This window comes from Nomascus leucogenys, chromosome 19, assembly GCF_006542625.1.
Source record: "Nomascus leucogenys isolate Asia chromosome 19, Asia_NLE_v1, whole genome shotgun sequence".
NCBI lineage: Eukaryota > Metazoa > Chordata > Mammalia > Primates > Hylobatidae > Nomascus > Nomascus leucogenys.
The window spans coordinates 46,314,452-46,332,666 of NC_044399.1; the positions used below are offsets into that span (position 1 = coordinate 46,314,452).

Here is an 18,215-nt window from a genome sequence, read left to right on the forward strand (position 1 = left end):
TGAATATGTGTCTTTTAATTGTATTGGAAGGATGGGAAGATTTATTTCCTTGAGTATGTCCAAAGTGTTAGGGCCCTCTTAACAGAGCAGATAAAATAAGCAAGCCAGGGCTGATGTTGGAAGACACACACCCAGGTTGTGGGGAAAATGTCAGGGCCCAGGTGCTCTCTCTATGCTGGAGATCAGTCTTTCCAGCCCAAGAGTCTTTGCTGATGAGTCTGAATCATGTGTTTCCTCTCTTCCTAACACTGACATTGACTTTACAATCTGATTTTGAACTGTGCTCGTGTTAGGGTGCAACCATTTCACACAGACATTTTTTAACTGCAAATGCTTAGGCCCATTTCCCAGATTCTGATTTACCACTGGAGATTTGGTGAATCAGCACATGACCCTGTGAGCATTACTTTACTCATTCAATAAGCGGATGTTATGCATCTTCTATGTGCCAGGCTGTGCTCTAGGAACTGGGAATACATCAATGAAAAAAAGAAATGAAAATCTCTGTCCTTAGAGAGTTGCATCTTTTGAAGAGAGAAAGACAATAAATAGAACCATTGAATAAAATATATAGCATGTAAAAATAATAAGAGCTGGCCAGGCGTGGTGGTTCACACCTGTAATCCCAGCACTTAGGGAGGCTGAGGCAGGTGGATTACCTAAGGTCAGGAGTTCAAGAGCAGCCTGGCCAACATGGTGAAACCCTGTCTCTACTAAAAATACAAAAAAAAAAAAAATAGCTGAGCATGGTTGGCGGGCATCTGTAATCCCAGCTACTTGGGAGGTTGAGGCAGAAGAATTGCTTGAATCCGGAAGGCAGAGGTTGCAGTGAGCTGAGTTCATACCACTGCACTCCAGCCTGGGCGACAAGAGCAAGACTGTGTCTCAAAAACAAAAACAAAAAAGTAATAAGTGCTATCTAGAAAAATAAAGTAGGGGAAAGGGCCAACGGTGCATCTCATGAGTTTTCCACAACTTCATTATTTTATATCCTAAGTCTATCTTTCCTTTTGTGACCACGTTGCCTACCTTCACCCTAGTTTCTTCCTTTCCTGGACAATTTCAGCGGGTATTTTCGGACATAAGGCAGGGGCCTGACTTCTGTTTTGTGAGTTTAAGAGAAAGGCTTGAGCCTATGATGTGACCGCTCATAGCCCATCCCCTTTAGGACCTGTCCCAAAGTATTAAACAGCAAAGAGGAAACTCTTTCTCTGGAGGGGAAAATTAGGTATTAGCAGAGAGTCTCTGTGTAAATGAGGTTTTTTTTTCCTGAAGTCTGGCCATGGTCTGATAGCCTGAGGCTGGAGCCAGGGCAATAATTTTCAATTTAGGTGAGATGGTCAGATGAGAAAAGCCTTCATCCTCTGGCATCATCTCTTTGTCTAGAAGCATTTGGAAGTGCTTGCCTTGGTAGTGGATAAGGATTTATGGTTGCTTTAATGTTGCCTTAGAAACAGATTAATTGCTTAGCTTCGAGGCTTTCAGTCAGCAAGAATTACATAGAAGGGAATTCCAAGTACTGATGAAGGCCATCAAGGAGTTCCTTGGAATAAACCCAGCTGCCAATCAAGAGGATGCCATTAGGCTGACTGTCCAATATATTCGGCTGGTAGGAATGCCAGCATATGCCTTTGCTCTGAGTCGCATCCTCCTTTGTAGTCAAAACTGGCTATAGCTTCCAGCAGGGAATGGTCACTATGCTGCCAACCACTCTTCAGGCCTCTGCTCCAAAAGCTCTCCCTCATCCTTTACAAAAGAAGTTTGATCTATCTCTTGCAGATGTGGATTTCTATTCCTTGTAGCTGTGAACTCTTCCTCCAACACAGCTGGCTGGACTACTCACAGCTGGATATCTTTTTACCACCCTTTGTCAGTGCCATTTGGGTCTGTAATCTGTAGGTGATGGGTTGTGTGTTGTTTTAAAATAAATAGTGATCAGAAGATAATTTGGGTATTCTTGATACTGTGCTGAAGTCTCATTTGGATGATGTAATGGATATTTTAAGTTAGTACTGCTCATAGTTGTACGAGTTGATCTGAATCCACCATAAAAATCAGCCTATACTTTGTATTGGTAAATTAAGGCAGAATATAAGAAAGCCAGGCAGCAAATCAACATATCCACAGTCTCTATTCTTATCTTTCTGCTTAATTTGTATGGAAATGTATATTTGAGGGAAAATGGGGAGAGTTAAGTAGAACTACTTGGAGTCTGATGATAGAGGAAAGACCCTGAAAGAAAGGAGACAAAAGGACGAAGAAGGAACTCACATTTAGATAACACCTATTCCACATCTTCATGGGCATTTGGATTTGGTATTAATTTAATACAAAAAAGAAATTCAAGTCCAGAGAGCTCTCTCCAGTTGTTTCATTGCCAATAGGCTACATCAGTGTGCTGTGTCCACTGTTCACAAATTATAATACTGCCCTCTTTTGAATATAATTGTAATGTTTTTAGTTAACACCAGAAGCCCCCTTCCTTTTTCTCTGATAATGATGATGGATTTTTACTGATCTGTCTACCTTTAGACATCTGGTGAACTTTTGGCTAAGAACATATTGCGGGATGTGGGCTAGGGAAGGGATAAAGGGCAGGGCTTTTTCTTGGCTGGCCTAGGAGATTGCCCTGACAGTGCATGCAGGAAGAGGTTGCCAGGCAATTGCTAAAAGACCAGATTGAAGGACACCTGTCTCTAGGAACATGCTAGCCCTCATGTTACATCACAGTTATTGATGCTTTTCTGTTTGAGTCTAATCCATAAGATAAAAGCCAGGCTATTGGAAACCTTCCACAAGACTTTTGCTAACTAGGCCCTCCTGACCCTACATGGAAGCCAAGAGGCTTTCCAACGGGCTAGTCCAAGCCAACCCCAATAGTTCTCAAAGATTACTTCACACACTATCAGGGATGATATAATGGAGCAGTTAATTGTATCAGTCTTGGGAAAAGACCAGGGGTTGAGTCTTAGTTGAGGGGTTTACTGTCCGTATGACTTTTAGCAAGTACTTAACCTATCTAAGCCTCAGTTATCCAACCTCCAAATGGGCTAATAATACCTACTATTTAGGATTATTGTTAGGGAACTGTGCATTGCACAACTCCAGGGGTGCTGTTCTCATGGACTATAATGGAAATAGCAACACTAGGAATTTTGTAACATAGCAATGCTGGCTAATGGAAATATTAAATATAATTGATATGTATAGAGAGAATTTAGCATGGTGTCCATGACTGTTTAAGAATGGAATCTAGTATTCTCTCAGGAAATTGGTTATAATTTGGTGTTCAGCTCTTTTGAAACTTGCTTCTGAGAAGGAAAAAGCAAAATAGTTTTGGACACAGAATAATCTGCAAAGACTTGCATGTAAGAAATTATTACCTTGTTCAGGGAATGGGAATAATTTCCATATTCTGGAGCTCAGATGCCAGATCATAAAAGGTCTTAGAAAGCCTGTTGAGGGGTTTGAGCTTTGTCCTCAGGGAAGCGGGAAACCAATGAAGAGTTTTAGGGACGTGAAGAGTGTCAGATCTGCACTTCAGGCATTTCATTTTGGCTGAAATGTGAATAATGGAATGATGTGATTTGGCAGTAATTTGAAGGGAGTGGTTAATTATATCAGTCTTAGAGACAGACACAGGTTTGAATCTCTCTTCAGTGTTTATGTTCAGTACTACTGTTTATTACAAATATTTCACCTTTCTGATTCTTTCAGGTCCCCAAGACATTTCTTTCACCATTTTAAATGTTAGATATCTTCTGTATCATTTTGTATACCTGCCAAGTATTGGGGTCACTTATAAATTAGATTTTATATAGTAGGCAAAAGCTGGTCTTCTTGTTTCCACCCTTGCCCCTTCAGTCTATTCTGCACTGAACCAGCAGAGAGATTCTTCTAAAAGAAAAATCAGATCATACCACCCTCTGATTAGAACCTCCCAGTGATTCTCATCTTCTACCCCATCGGAGCCCATGCCTTATGGCAACTCAATGTTCCTTGATGCATTCCCACTCCTGAGCCCTGCCCCTTTGGTCCATTGCCCTCTTGCTACATTGGTTTTCTGTGTTTCTAGACTGTGCCAAGCATGATTCCCATTAGGACCTTTGCACTTGCTAGGAATTCTCTTCCTGCAGATAGCCGTAAGACTTGATCTTTCGTGTCCTTCAGGACTTTGCTCAAGTGCTACCTTATCAGAGAGGCCTTCCTTAACCATCTAGTATGAAATAATGCATGCCATGTGTATACACACTGACACACACACACACACACACCCACACAATCTTTGTCCTCTATAGATTGCTCTGCACACACATGTACCATAGGACTTTTTAACCTTCTGATATTTATATTTGTTTGTTTCCTCCACCATTAGAATATAAGCTCTGGGAGGACAGAGACTTTGTTTTATTACTGGTGAATTCTCAGGATCTAGAAGAGAGCCTAGCAAGTCTTTCTAACATACATGTTAAGCATGCATAAATATTGTGGATGAAATGGATACACAAGGGAGTTGGAACTAGATTTTCCACCATTCTTGCAGGATGGTTAAATTTCACCTTGTTTCAAGCAGAAATCTCAAAGCCTTTCAAAGACGGAACAAGCAGACATACTGACCAGAACTTTTGCATATTTTGAAAATATGCTGTCTCTATTTTTCAGCCTTTTACTTAGTTTCAAAATCTATTGCTATAACCCTCCTCTGGTTTTCTTTAGTATGGGAAAAATGTCAAAGAAGCTTATCTCCCTGTAGTGATGAGCTATAAAGGGCTTTAGGCTATGGTGGGATTCTGAGGGCCTGCCAGAACGTCCTAGGCAGGGGTGTTCTCCTGGGCCCTGGTGCAGTTTGCAGTATAAGCCATCAGCAGCAAACATGAGCCAGAGAGTGTAGGCGAATGTGGGGTGGCTCTCAGCCAGCCCGAAGCTATGAAAGCCTCTAATCCAGCTCCTCTTTTAACTTTTTCCAGGACATAAGGGTATGTTCTGACTCAGGGCTTCTTCCTATTGCTGCTTTATCTGATGTCATAACTGGTCCCTCCTGCAAGGCCTGGGAGACAGTTACCTTGACTTGGAGCAGACCTTCCTCTAGTTGAGTTTCCCCTCACCTCCGTCCCAGGTTCTGGAAGCAGAGGGGATGTAAGGTCTGAGTAGAGTTTTGCTTGAGCTGGTGGGTGAACTTAAGGCCGTGGTGGTTGAGTCCACCGCTATGCCTACCAAGCTTTGTGTGCTGCTCACTGAACTCTGTTGCCATGGCCCTCCTTGCCTACAGTCCTTCATCCTGTGTATATTTTGTGGTCACTGTTGTCATGCCACATGAGCTAATTTAAATGGAATTATTGGTCCTGCATTTTTTGGTCACTTGAACCCTCGGCAGAACTAATATGTATTTTAGAATAACCATGGAAAATATGACCGACACCGAGAAGGAACATTTTAAGGTTGGTGACGCTGATTCCACAGCCTGCCAGGCTCTTACCCACAACTAGGCCTTGGCCTGGTTATCTCCCTTTCCAGCCTGCAGAAAAACAGGCTCTGTACACAGATGTGAAGAGCTGTGCTTGAAGAACCAGATGCCCAGCTGCTAATGTATCAGCAGACCTGGGCTGGCTGAAAATTAGGAAGAAATGTGCTCTCATCAAAACATGCTTTTAAAAACTGTACTTAATGTGTGGAAATATTGCATTATAGCAGAATTTTTTTCTCCTCAAGAACAAATGCCATTGAGCTTTGATTTCAGGCAAGCTTGAAGTTTTCTGTTTCCAAGTAAGTGTGGAGCAATAGGACATGATTTCATGAAATACAGTGTAAGATGCTCTCTGGCGTTTAAGATAATCACCAGGCCTTGTGTTGGTGGGAATTTTTCAGAGTCTGATTTTCAAAGCATCAATTGTAACAAGGTGCTTTTAGCATTGAAACTGTTTTTGGAAGATGATGTACTAACACAAATTTAGAAGAAAATCTGCTTTAGTAAAAAGGAGGAAATTGTTTAATGCTTCAAAAGTCCTGTGTTTTTTGGCTATTAGCATGCATAAATGTGTGTTTAATAAGGCAAAGCTTATATAAATTGAACTTTTCCTTTCCAATAAGTCAATTGTGTATCTTGCTCAGTGAATGAGTACTACATGTAGTAAATTCACAGAAAGATTGAATTGTAAACTTCACAAAGGATTGCTTAGTCACTGATGGAGTCTTAGAACAATCATTCACCATAGATTTTGTGATGGTCAAATATAAACAAATTTTGGTAAGAGTAATAAAAATAAGTAATTAGTAATGCTTTGGATGCAGCTCTAATGACATGACTTTTTTTCTGCCCTCCCCCCCATCTTATTTTTACCAGTAGGTTGTGACAGTTGGAAGTGTCACGTACAACATGCGGCGATTAAGTCTTTCACCCACCTTTTCAATGGGATTTCATCTGTTAGTTATTGTGACTCTCTTATTTTCCCATGTGGACCATGTAATTGCTGAGACAGAAATGGAAGGAGAAGGAAATGAAACTGGTGAATGTACTGGATCATATTACTGTAAGAAAGGGGTGATTTTGCCCATTTGGGAACCCCAAGACCCTTCTTTTGGGGACAAAATTGCTAGAGCTACTGTGTATTTTGTGGCCATGGTCTACATGTTTCTTGGAGTCTCTATCATAGCTGATCGGTTCATGTCCTCTATAGAAGTCATCACATCTCAAGAAAAAGAAATAACCATAAAGAAACCCAATGGAGAGACCACCAAGACAACTGTGAGGATCTGGAATGAGACAGTTTCTAACCTGACCTTGATGGCCCTGGGATCTTCTGCTCCTGAGATTCTCCTTTCAGTAATTGAAGTCTGCGGCCATAACTTCACTGCAGGAGACCTCGGTCCTAGCACCATCGTGGGAAGTGCTGCATTCAATATGTTCATCATTATTGCACTCTGTGTTTATGTGGTCCCTGACGGAGAGACAAGGAAGATTAAGCATTTGCGTGTGTTCTTTGTGACGGCAGCCTGGAGCATCTTTGCCTACACCTGGCTTTATATTATTTTGTCTGTCATATCTCCTGGCGTTGTGGAGGTCTGGGAAGGTTTGCTTACTTTCTTCTTCTTTCCCATCTGTGTTGTGTTCGCTTGGGTAGCGGATAGGAGACTTCTGTTTTACAAGTATGTCTACAAGAGGTATCGAGCTGGCAAGCAGAGGGGGATGATTATTGAACATGAAGGAGACAGGCCATCTTCTAAGACTGAAATTGAAATGGATGGGAAAGTGGTCAATTCTCATGTTGAAAATTTCTTAGATGGTGCTCTGGTTCTGGAGGTGGATGAGAGGGACCAAGATGATGAAGAAGCTAGGCGAGAAATGGCTAGGATTCTGAAGGAACTTAAGCAGAAGCATCCAGATAAAGAAATAGAGCAATTAATAGAATTAGCTAACTACCAAGTCCTAAGTCAGCAGCAAAAAAGTAGAGCATTTTATCGCATTCAAGCTACTCGCCTCATGACTGGAGCTGGCAACATTTTAAAGAGGCATGCGGCCGACCAAGCAAGGAAGGCTGTCAGCATGCATGAGGTCAACACTGAAGTGACTGAAAATGACCCCGTTAGTAAGATCTTCTTTGAACAAGGGACATATCAGTGTCTGGAGAACTGTGGTACTGTGGCCCTTACCATTATCCGCAGAGGTGGTGATTTGACCAACACTGTGTTTGTTGACTTCAGAACAGAGGACGGCACAGCAAATGCTGGGTCTGATTATGAATTTACTGAAGGAACTGTGGTGTTTAAGCCTGGTGAGACCCAGAAGGAAATCAGAGTGGGTATCATAGATGATGATATCTTTGAGGAGGATGAAAATTTCCTTGTGCATCTCAGCAATGTCAAAGTATCTTCTGAAGCTTCAGAAGATGGCATACTGGAAGCCAATCATGTTTCTGCACTTGCTTGCCTCGGATCTCCCTCCACTGCCACTGTAACTATTTTTGATGATGACCACGCAGGCATTTTTACTTTTGAGGAACCTGTGACTCATGTGAGTGAGAGCATTGGCATCATGGAGGTGAAAGTATTGAGAACATCTGGAGCTCGAGGAAATGTTATCATTCCATATAAAACCATCGAAGGGACTGCCAGAGGTGGAGGGGAGGATTTTGAGGACACTTGTGGAGAGCTCGAATTCCAGAATGATGAAATTGTGTAAGTTCTATATTATATGTGTGTGTGCGTGTGTGTGTAGTTCAGTGTTTTTATGAATGTGAGTCTGTGCATCATTTTTTAAATTAAATAGCATACAAGGAATGGAATAGCTTTTATACAAGATCTCTTTCAAGATATCAGTCTTTGCTTGGGTGCCAATTATCAATATGCTCTGCACACAGAGATCTTAAATTTATTTACATCAGAATTTTATTTTTACTTTTATACATTTATACATTTTAAGTACATTGTGACTATGATAAAATGAGTGATGGGACACAGTTTATCAGATGACTTAAGACAGGCTGAAAAATTTGTCTTCTATTTTGAATCACATGGTATATACTCAGAAAAGGAATATTTAAAACATCACAGTAGGTCTCTAACTTCATTTCTGAGTACAAATTGAGAAAACCCAAAAAGGAAACACCTCTGAAAAGAATTTCTTGGCTACCAGAGCTGGCTGAAAATATTTTTGTGGCTTTTATGTGACATTGTGTTTTGTGACAATATAAGTTAACGTTTCTGCTTAAATGCCAATGCTAAATTATGACCAATCCTGCTTCTTCAGTGTTATGCCAACATGGGAAAGGCCATCCAGCCCTTTTGTAGTTCAAGTCTGGTTTTATTTTACATCCTTATTAAACAAACCCTCTACCCCACTGATACAGTGATGGAGAGAGAAATAAGGTTCTGTCCACATGTCTAGTTGTCAGGGAGCAGGTCAGAGAAAAGAAGGAAAAATTTATTCTTCCTCTTGGTACTTTACAGTGGCACTGTGCTCATGTAGTAATATGAAGTACCCAGTTGTTAAGTGATTCTTCCACTGAGAGATGATATTTACAGGGCTGTTCCCCCTTTGCCTAGGAAAGTGTGTTGCACTCAACTCACCAAAAGCAAACCAGAAAATTTGACTCTATGAACAATTTCTGGGGGCAGGGGGTTGGGGGAGGGAGGGAGAGAGGGAGGGGGGCTGGCAGGGAGGCTGGCTATAATATCTGCAGTACAACAAAGGACGTTAAAATGAATGATTATGTTGGTTGAAGCATTGGACATTTAGAAATTTCAGGGAAGAAAAATAAATATATAAATATAGTTCTAAAATAGTTAACTCTTATGGTAATGGCATATGATATGCCAAATGGTGAATGCATGCTCTTTAAATATGAAATTTCTCCTACTGAAAGTGAGAGAAAACAAACCAAAAAGGGGGAGGGGATGGGCAGAGAGAACAGATTTTCCTGAAAGAGCCTTCCAGTGTCTTTACATCTCTTTGTTGTTACACTATAGTGATAAGTAGTGTCGAGTACAATATCACAATGAAATCAAGCAAAGCAGGGATTATAATATCCATCTTCTGATGTGTGTAGGGAGCATAGTGTTTTGATTAATATCTATTTTATGTTAATTATAATGTTGTTAGTGTTCCAATTATTGAGATGTGTTTTGTTGAGATACTTATTTTACTGAAAGGTAGTGATCTAGTAGCAAATTAATATCCTTCATATCCAAAAAAGAATTTTTTCAATGGTCTTGCATTGGAAAGTTCATGTGTGCCCAGGTTAACACAAATGACCTTTAATCCTTTGCTAGGAATTCTTTCCCTATTGATTATATTTTCCCTAACGATTATGTTTTCTAATCATTTCAATTATTGAACCCTTCTGTAGTAGATAGTACTTGTAATCCATGTAAAAGTGTATTGCGTGTTGTTAAAGGTATGTTTCGTGTTGTTAAATGAACTCATAAGGGTAGCCCTTAAAACACCTTAAATCTGTGTTTTGTTTGTTTGACTAAGCATATTTTCTTTTGAAAATTTAATATTACCTTTTCTTAAGAATAAGGACTCTAAACTGGTTTATTTGAAAAGCAGTCTTTCCCTATGTATTCTGCAGTTCAGGACTTTTACCAAACCATAAATAACCTTCTTTTGGGTGGTACAATGCAGAAGAATAAGGAAAAGGATTTTTAAAAAGGATTGACATTGATTTGATAGAATAACTTATTCTGCCAAGTTCCATTGAAAACATTCATCCTATGCAATTAAATTGGAAGGAATATTGCCAAATTCCATCTTTAGAAATTTAGATGTCTTGTGAGAATTGGTAAACATTGGTGGAGTTGGTGAAAATTGGCTAATAATTCATGCTATCTCTATATACATGTTCTTAGGAGTATTCAAGATCAATCGCAAGTTTCTTGCTCTATAAAATTGTTACTATACTTCATTTGCTCAATTGAAATGTGAAATTTTAGAAGTGGCAAAGCATGTAATTTACAAGTGGAATGAAATTACAGCCCTATGTTTTTCTTTTTTCTAGATTTTTAATTTTGAAGAGATTTCATCTTGACGTCATATAATTTTATTACTGACAAACTTTGTAGATGCTAAATAGGTCTATTGATTGTACAGATTTGTTTGGCTGGGACTTCACCTTAAATTAAGCACCAGGATTCAAACACAAGGTTTCTAGAAAAACATATTATCAAAGATATGTTGATTCCATGTCTTTGCTATTGGGAATAGTGCTGCAATGAACATATGAGTGCGTGTGTCTTTATAATAGAATGATTTATATTCCTTTGGGTATATACCCAGTAATGGGATTGCTGGGTCAAATGGAGTTGTGCTGCCCTGTTAGCAGCTTAGAAAACATTATTTTTTTATGGATCATTTTTCCTTGGGCAGTTGTCTTATTTCCATACAGTCAGATCCAAGTGAAAGAGTTTGTCATCGTGCGATGGAGTCAGACTATGTAGACTAAACCCAACTTATCCTTAAGAATGAATTTATATCTTATCAAATTACATAGTTAATCTTGAAAGATGTCCTCCTTCAAAACCTACGGTACTTAAACAAGGCTGATGGCACCACCAAGCTTTATGAAGTACTTTGAAAAAAAATGTGTTTGTTTAATGTTGTGCACGAAGCCAGACTTTATGATTCTTTCCAGAGCACCATAAAGAGATTCCTGGAAAAGCCTAAATTTAAAGGCTAATTTTAAGAAGCCCCTAACCAAGGTAGAAATAAGGTCCAATCTGATCAAGGATGGAGAATAAGAGGCAATACAGCTTTAATGATTGCTCGAGTCCAAAAACAAGATAGATTCCTAATCTTTGATCTTATTTTTAGTGTAGAAGTAGTCATTTAAATTTATAATATAAAAATGTCTATACATATTTATTCATGTTCTCACATAAACGAGTTGAATTATTTCAACTTGATAAGTGATGCTTGTAATTTCTAATAAAATATATTCTCAGCAAAACATTTTAAAATTACAAAGCAAAATCCCATTAAATAGATATAATTAACAGCTAGCACATGCTTTTTTATAAACTCAATCAATGACACATACTAAACCAATGCCAACTAATTTTGACTTACAACAGGGAATTCTGTCTAATGTTAACAGCTAATAAAAAATAAATGAAGAATATGCTAATTTGATTTGTGGTTTGGTAGGTAATATCCACACATCTGAAGTGCTGTTAATGATTGTTCTTTAATGGTTCTAGTTTAATGGTAATAATTATTACAAAATATTGTTTGGTATTTCAAGGTCTAACATTAGCTTAACTGTTTTGGAAAAATGATAAGGCTAATTAACTAATGTAGATACAAATCAAATTTAATTAGTTATAGCCCAGCAATACTATTATTTTTGGAAGACAATTCAAAAGATTATGAGCATTTAGTATTATATATTTAAAATACAGAGTTGAAAAATCAGAGTATGTAAGTTAGAATATTTACCTAATTTACCTAATATACTCCTTAGAATATCAGCTTACCAGAGGTTCCTAGTCATAGTGTAATACATTAAACAATGGGCCTACCCAAACTTAATTTTGTTTTAACAACTATTATATTTTTAAGTGTAGTTATAACTTCATTAACTTTAGGAAATAGTATGTGTAAGACATCTTAACAAATATAGCTGTCTGATGCTCAGTATTTATATCACATTTTACTCTTTTTGGAAAAAAACTAGAAAGGAAATAAAATTTCAGTATTATATGGGTTCTTTGGAATTATTATTATATTCCAGGGAAAATAAATATTTTGTTTTTGCTATTTATGGGACCTGTGTTCTTTTCTTGTTCTATAGAGTTCTCATTCTAGAGAGTTCTATAGAATTCTATAGAATTCTATAGAACAAGAAAAGAACACAGGTCCCATAATTCATTCTAGAGAATTCTATAGAATTCTCTATAGACTTAGCTATATGAGATGGCAATTCAATTCCGAGAGTAGAACAAAATACAATAAGACAGCCAGATGTAAACAAGGTGAAATGAAGATATTAAGAAAACTTGAAGTGATCAGAACAGAAGAATAATTGTGTGGAGAAATCAGAAATGATGAAAAATATTAGAAAAATATCACAAGACAAGAAAGGCTGTTAGAACATACTAATTTCTGCCCATAATTTAATAACTCCAACATATTCAAGCTTTACTGTATAGCAGTAGAATTTTATCTGCTACCTTTAGAGCATATGATGGAGGTATGATATTTTATATTGACATATAATTTTCCTAGGTAATGTGCTAATGTAAGAAATTTGTATGGAATAACTTTAGCATTTGAATGGATTCCTGCTTTAGTGGATTATCTTTTCAGAACAGAATATTTATCTCTTTTTAGAGCCAAATCACATATAATATCATCTGCAACCTAAATTATAACTACAAGATGTTTTTATAAATGCATGTTTTCTGAATGCATAGCTATTATAAAAATAAGATAGGATAAGAGCCAAAAAACATTTATGAGTCTGAATTTAGTATTGCCAGGAGCCTAAATTATGTGCAGAAAGGTTATTTACAGTGTCAACCAGATTGCCATATTTGTTATTATAATCTTATTTTTCCAGCACTAATTAAAGCTTGGGGTTATAATATCATTATTTAAAGGAATTTTGTCTTAGCAGTTGAGATTTCATAGTTCAGCCACATTGAAATGTTTAAATTATGGGCTCTTTTCTTAGTCATCATTCAAGGCCATTACATAGAAGGCTGATTGCTTTACTGGGTTAGGGGCAGAGGGAAATTTATATATCGGTTAATCTGCACATACTTAATAAGCTACGGATTTGTGGCCAGCAGTGGGCTAAGAATTATAACAGAAATAGAAAAAATATGCTCCTTATACTCTAAAATGGGAGATAATGAGATAGTGCATATTCTGATAAGTAGAAATTTCATTTTAAAGACATTTTCATAAACTATAGGAAGCCTTGATTTTAGACAAAGTATTTTCATTTGCTTTTGGAGGACAAAAGCATAATTTAAAAGAAAAATGGGATGTGCATTGTAAGATAGACTCATACCTTGGTAAATCTGAGAGTATGGGCAGTTTCAATAGACAGGACCATTATCAAAATTAATGAAAGGCTAAGTGAAAGTATATTTTGTATAACGGGATTTTAAATCATTATGAGGGTGTTTAAATCAACCTGAATACATCCTTTAAAGGATTATTATTTGTAGAACGCTTTTCATCTGTGGAATGTGTAGAAACAAAACTTGGAAGACTAATAGTATTACTGTATTGTTTTCCAAGCACGTTCTCAAATGCTTTTTATACATGTGATACTATAATGACCCAATGAAGTAAGTGACCTTGCAGATGAAAAAACTGAAACTTTAGAGAGATTCAGTAATTTCTTCAAAGTGCTAATAAAGTATGGATGTAGGATTTGAACCCTTTTCTATTTAAAATAAAAGCTTATGTGCTTGTTCTTCCATACTGCTTTGCCTCTTGAAGGTCCTAAAGAGAATTTAACAGATTTGTAGTAAAATACTGTTAGTACTTTACTGTTCTCTTTGTTAACTAGTCCTTGGGTCTCTAGGAATGGTTCTGCTTTACTTTAATCCTATGGACATTGAGCAGCTTTTGAGGAGTCCTTAGCCATTGACAATTAGCTATCATCACATCATTTTCTCAGAGTTATTGCTCTGCCACCATCTTGTAAAATCCGAGTGGATTTTACACTAAGTTGTGAAATGTGAAGAGGTTTTCTTTGCTTTACTTTCCTTAGGATACCATTAACCAAGGGAAGGAGATTTAAGTATACTTAATTCTTTTGAGTAGAGCAACCTTGAGGGTCTAAGACATACAAGAGGTTATTTGTTGTTATTTTCCTTCTCCGTCAGCTAACAAAACTGAGATGTGGCAAATTGCCTACAGGCAACATTGTAATATCATGGGAACTATTGAGGTTTTCCTATAAAATATCTTCATCATATTCCCTCCATGGCTGAAATCTGACCATTGGAGATTTATTGTTTGGGTTAGAACGTCGATTAGTCCCTTATTACAGTATAAATGCCATGAAACTCAGAAGTTTAGCCTTGCAACAGTAGAGTTAAATGGCTCTGGGCCAGGTGGCAGGAAAGGGTGAGAAGATAGCTGAATGTACTGTGGGTAAGTAGCATATGAGATAATCTTCGTAACTGCCTTGGGTGAGCCCGCTGAGGGTCCCAGTGGAAGGTGCTGAGTGGGCAGGCAGGACTCAAGCTGCTGTCTTCCCACAGTGCCTTGCAGTTCCTGCCCTGGATTTCTGGTGGGAGGTCCAGAAGGCCCTTGGGAGGGAAAGCAGCAGTTAACAATATGGGAAGAATTAGAGGAAATCTCCTCCATTGCTTGCTCTCCTGGCTCGACACGCTGCCTACATAATACCCGTCTATTTGCCAAAGGTTGAGCCAAGCCAGGGCCCTTTCTTTTCACAGACTTATACAGCTGTTTCACTATAGAGCCAGGCTAAATAAACAATTCTTTTTCATTTCCTGCCTTTCTCCTGAGGACTTGGTGCTGTAGATGACAATTTCTTTCTTTCCTACAGTGTCTCCACAGGGCTAAATATGGGAATAGGCATTGTGTTCTTTGGTGACAGTTGAAGATATGAAGGTAAGAACGAAAAGCAGAACCTGAGTCCCTCACTTTTCAGGCTGGTGCTCATGATAACAGGGCAACTGGGTGTTGCACTGCAGTATACTTAGCAATTCACATATTAATAAAACACCCTAAGATATTTTCCAGATACAGTTTTTTTATTTTATTTTTGCTTTTCTATGCTTACATATGAGATATCTGGGGTCCTAGGTATTCTGAAGCCTTGTGGTGACCCTTGAAACCAAGCCCACACCATTTTTCCATGACAAATTTCCTGAGATAAAGATGGGCTTAGGAGGATTGCTAAACTTGGAAATTTGAGCTCTCTGTCCCTACCAGCTTTGTGCCTTTCAGCCAGTTACTGAGGTTCTGAGTCAACTTTCTCACCTGTAAAATGAGGAAGATGGTCATGGTGCTGTTGGTGATGGTGATTTTGGATATAGTGGTAATGGTGGTGGCGATGGTTGTGGTTGGAATGGTGGTGGTTCTGTATATGTTGGAGGTGGTAGTGATGGTGATGCTGATGGTGTTGGTGGTGATAGTGTTGGAGATGATGGCGGTAGTGGTGATTATTTTGGTGGTAGTGGTGGTGATGATGGTGATGGCACTAAGATTTATTAAACAACAAGTTTCATGCTATTCTTAAAGTATCCGTATGACTTAATCTTTACAACTATATCAAGTAGCTACTTCTATTATACTCATTTTACAGATGAAGAAATTGAAGCTTAGAGATTTAACTTTCTCTGGATTACACAGCTAATAAAGGGTGGATCCAGAATTCAGCAGCACTGCTTGACTGTAATGCCCATAGAGTCTTATTCAGGGCTGTTTCTTCCTTTGAATGGCTTCCATACACAAGGAGGAATATGTTTCAGGCTGTGGTGCAGTGACACTAACCTCAACACATGCTCATGCTGCTCAGAAGATGAGAAACTAGAGCAGTCATTTATCTTTTCTGGGATTCTAGAACGTGTTTTAACCACATTGCACCCCGTGCCCCACTCTACATTAACCTAGAAGACCATGAATAGCTGAGTTTGAGAGGCAAGGGAATGCTAAATGTTTTAGTCCCTCTGTATAGCTGACCTACCTAGTTATTGTTGGTTTTGGTTTGTTTTCTCTCACACAATATTTATTTCCCTTTGTTCCTAGTTTTTAAAAAGAAACTTCTTTATTCCTAGTTTTCTGTCATTGCCTGCTTTGCCGCTATAGCATTTAACTTCCTTATATGGCTGAATAATGAATGCAGCTTTTCTTCGTACTTGAAATAGCAGTTTCTTGGTCTTTTTTTTTTTTAATGTGTTACCAGACAATCTAAATTAATGACAACAAAGAATTAGTATCAGGGGATGCTGTTACCTTGTGTCAGCACTAAAAAGAGGTTAAAACATTATATTCTGTGACCCTGGAGGTGGTTAACAGTAAGAATTATTTATTAGGAGACTTTCCTAGAATAAGTGACCTGCATGGCAGTTCATCTTATAAAAAACTTAGAATTCCAACCTCCGCAGCACATAGAATTTTTAGATATATTTTTTAAATGCCCAATTCTAAGTCATTCTTATTTCTGAATTCTCTCTGGAGGACAAGAAGAAACAAAAAATTCTACCTAAAATCACATGAATGTCCAGTTACATCTTGCATATATTTTATACAAAACCAATGTTCAGGTGTTTCTATAACAAATTTGTTTTTGAACAGGGTGGTTTTATTAAATTTTTACCTTTTGCAGGCAAATTATTGGTCTATTTGGAGTAAGCCTGATAGCAATGTGTTTATAAATATAATTATAACCTTTAAAAGAAGCCTGCAACTGTTAGCTTTCAACAAAGAACATTTGTCTTACACACACACACACATATACACACAATTATTAAGGAAAAAGTGGGAACGCAAAATTAAGTCCTATTTGCATAGGGTTTAATTCTTAGGGCACAATTAAAGAAAAAGAAAAATCCTAATGTTACAAGGACAAGTTTCCTTCTTGCACACTAACCATTACAATCTTGACACAGTTTCGAAAAATGAGCTATTCAGTTCAGTGTGTATATCTGTGTTCCTGGGATTTGTATATCACCTGAGAGAGAGAGAAAAAGAGAGAGGGGCAAAGATGGAGGGAGGCAGAGAAGGAGGTGGAGGCAGGGTGAGTAAGAAGGAGGGGTAGGCAGAGAAAGAAGGAGGGGGGAGAGAAAGGAGGCAGACGGAGGGACAGAGACAGAATATACAGCCCTGATTCGATTTCTGCTGTGACTAAAATGAACTGAAGCCTGGAATTAGTCCATACTCTTGCTCACGCAAACAGAAGACAGTATGAGAGTAAGGAAATAGAAATGGGATTCACTCAAGCTGCTTCTTTATTAAAAATAGACAGCAACTTTGTCCTTGAAATTGAGTGTATGTGCCTGAGTGTGTTTGAGAAGCCAGAAGTAGCCTGTGGAATCCAGAAGGGCTGGGCCCTATTCATTGATTCCTGCTTCCAGCAAATATTCTATGAGCATCAATCCCATGCCAAGCCCCTTGCAAGATGCTGTGACAACAGTGGTACCTAAGACATAGCCTCTGCCCTAGAAAACCTCAAGCTTTACTAGCGGAGATGGATGTATGAATGTTCAGTCCTACAACAGTGTGTATGTTTAGTCACCCCTAAAGCTTCTCTGTGCCTTCTTTGGCCTCCTTCTCGCAATGCCACCTGATGGGGCTCTTGCCACTGGTGTTTAGGCTGAGAATAAATGATGATGAGCTGTCAGTGTTGTTGCTGTCCACTCTAGGAGCAACCCACCCCCTATGCCTGCTTTTTCCCAGAAGAAAACTGCAGGGCTCTCTCTCCTCTCCCGTCCCCATCCCAGATGGCTCCTGTCACAGTTTGGCTGCCCTCTCTGATGGAGACCAGAAGAGCAGAGATTAGGAACAACTCAAATCTGATTCATTTTTCATAGCAATAATGAACTCAGAAGAATGTGAAGTAGGGAGAGAGTTTTGTCTTCTACTTCGCTGCTTAATCCTGTGCATTACTAGGGGAAGCATATGTTACTCACACCTGAGTCCTTTCTCTAAATGGTATGAGTTTATTAAGCATAAGCAAATGAGGCTACTACAGACATTGAAACTACTTAGCCAGGAATCTGATGAGCTGAGGCTC

At 38.4% G+C, this 18,215-nt stretch overlaps 1 protein-coding gene across 20 annotated transcripts in view; it reads left to right on the forward strand.

Moving 5' to 3' along the window:
* SLC8A1 (solute carrier family 8 member A1) overlaps window positions 1–18,215 on the forward strand; it is a 413,146-nt gene that overhangs the window by 74,367 nt on the left and 320,564 nt on the right. For 12 of the 20 annotated variants that reach the window (XM_030800085.1, XM_030800095.1, XM_030800094.1 and 9 more), the window contains exon 2: window positions 6,341–8,172. In XM_030800085.1, the coding sequence (XP_030655945.1) occupies window positions 6,374–8,172 (1,799 nt within the window). In that variant the 5' untranslated portion in view covers window positions 6,341–6,373. The remainder of the gene's footprint in view (window positions 1–6,340; window positions 8,173–18,215) is intronic. The other 8 variants (XM_030800096.1, XM_030800101.1, XM_030800099.1 and 5 more) reach the window with 1 other exon arrangement.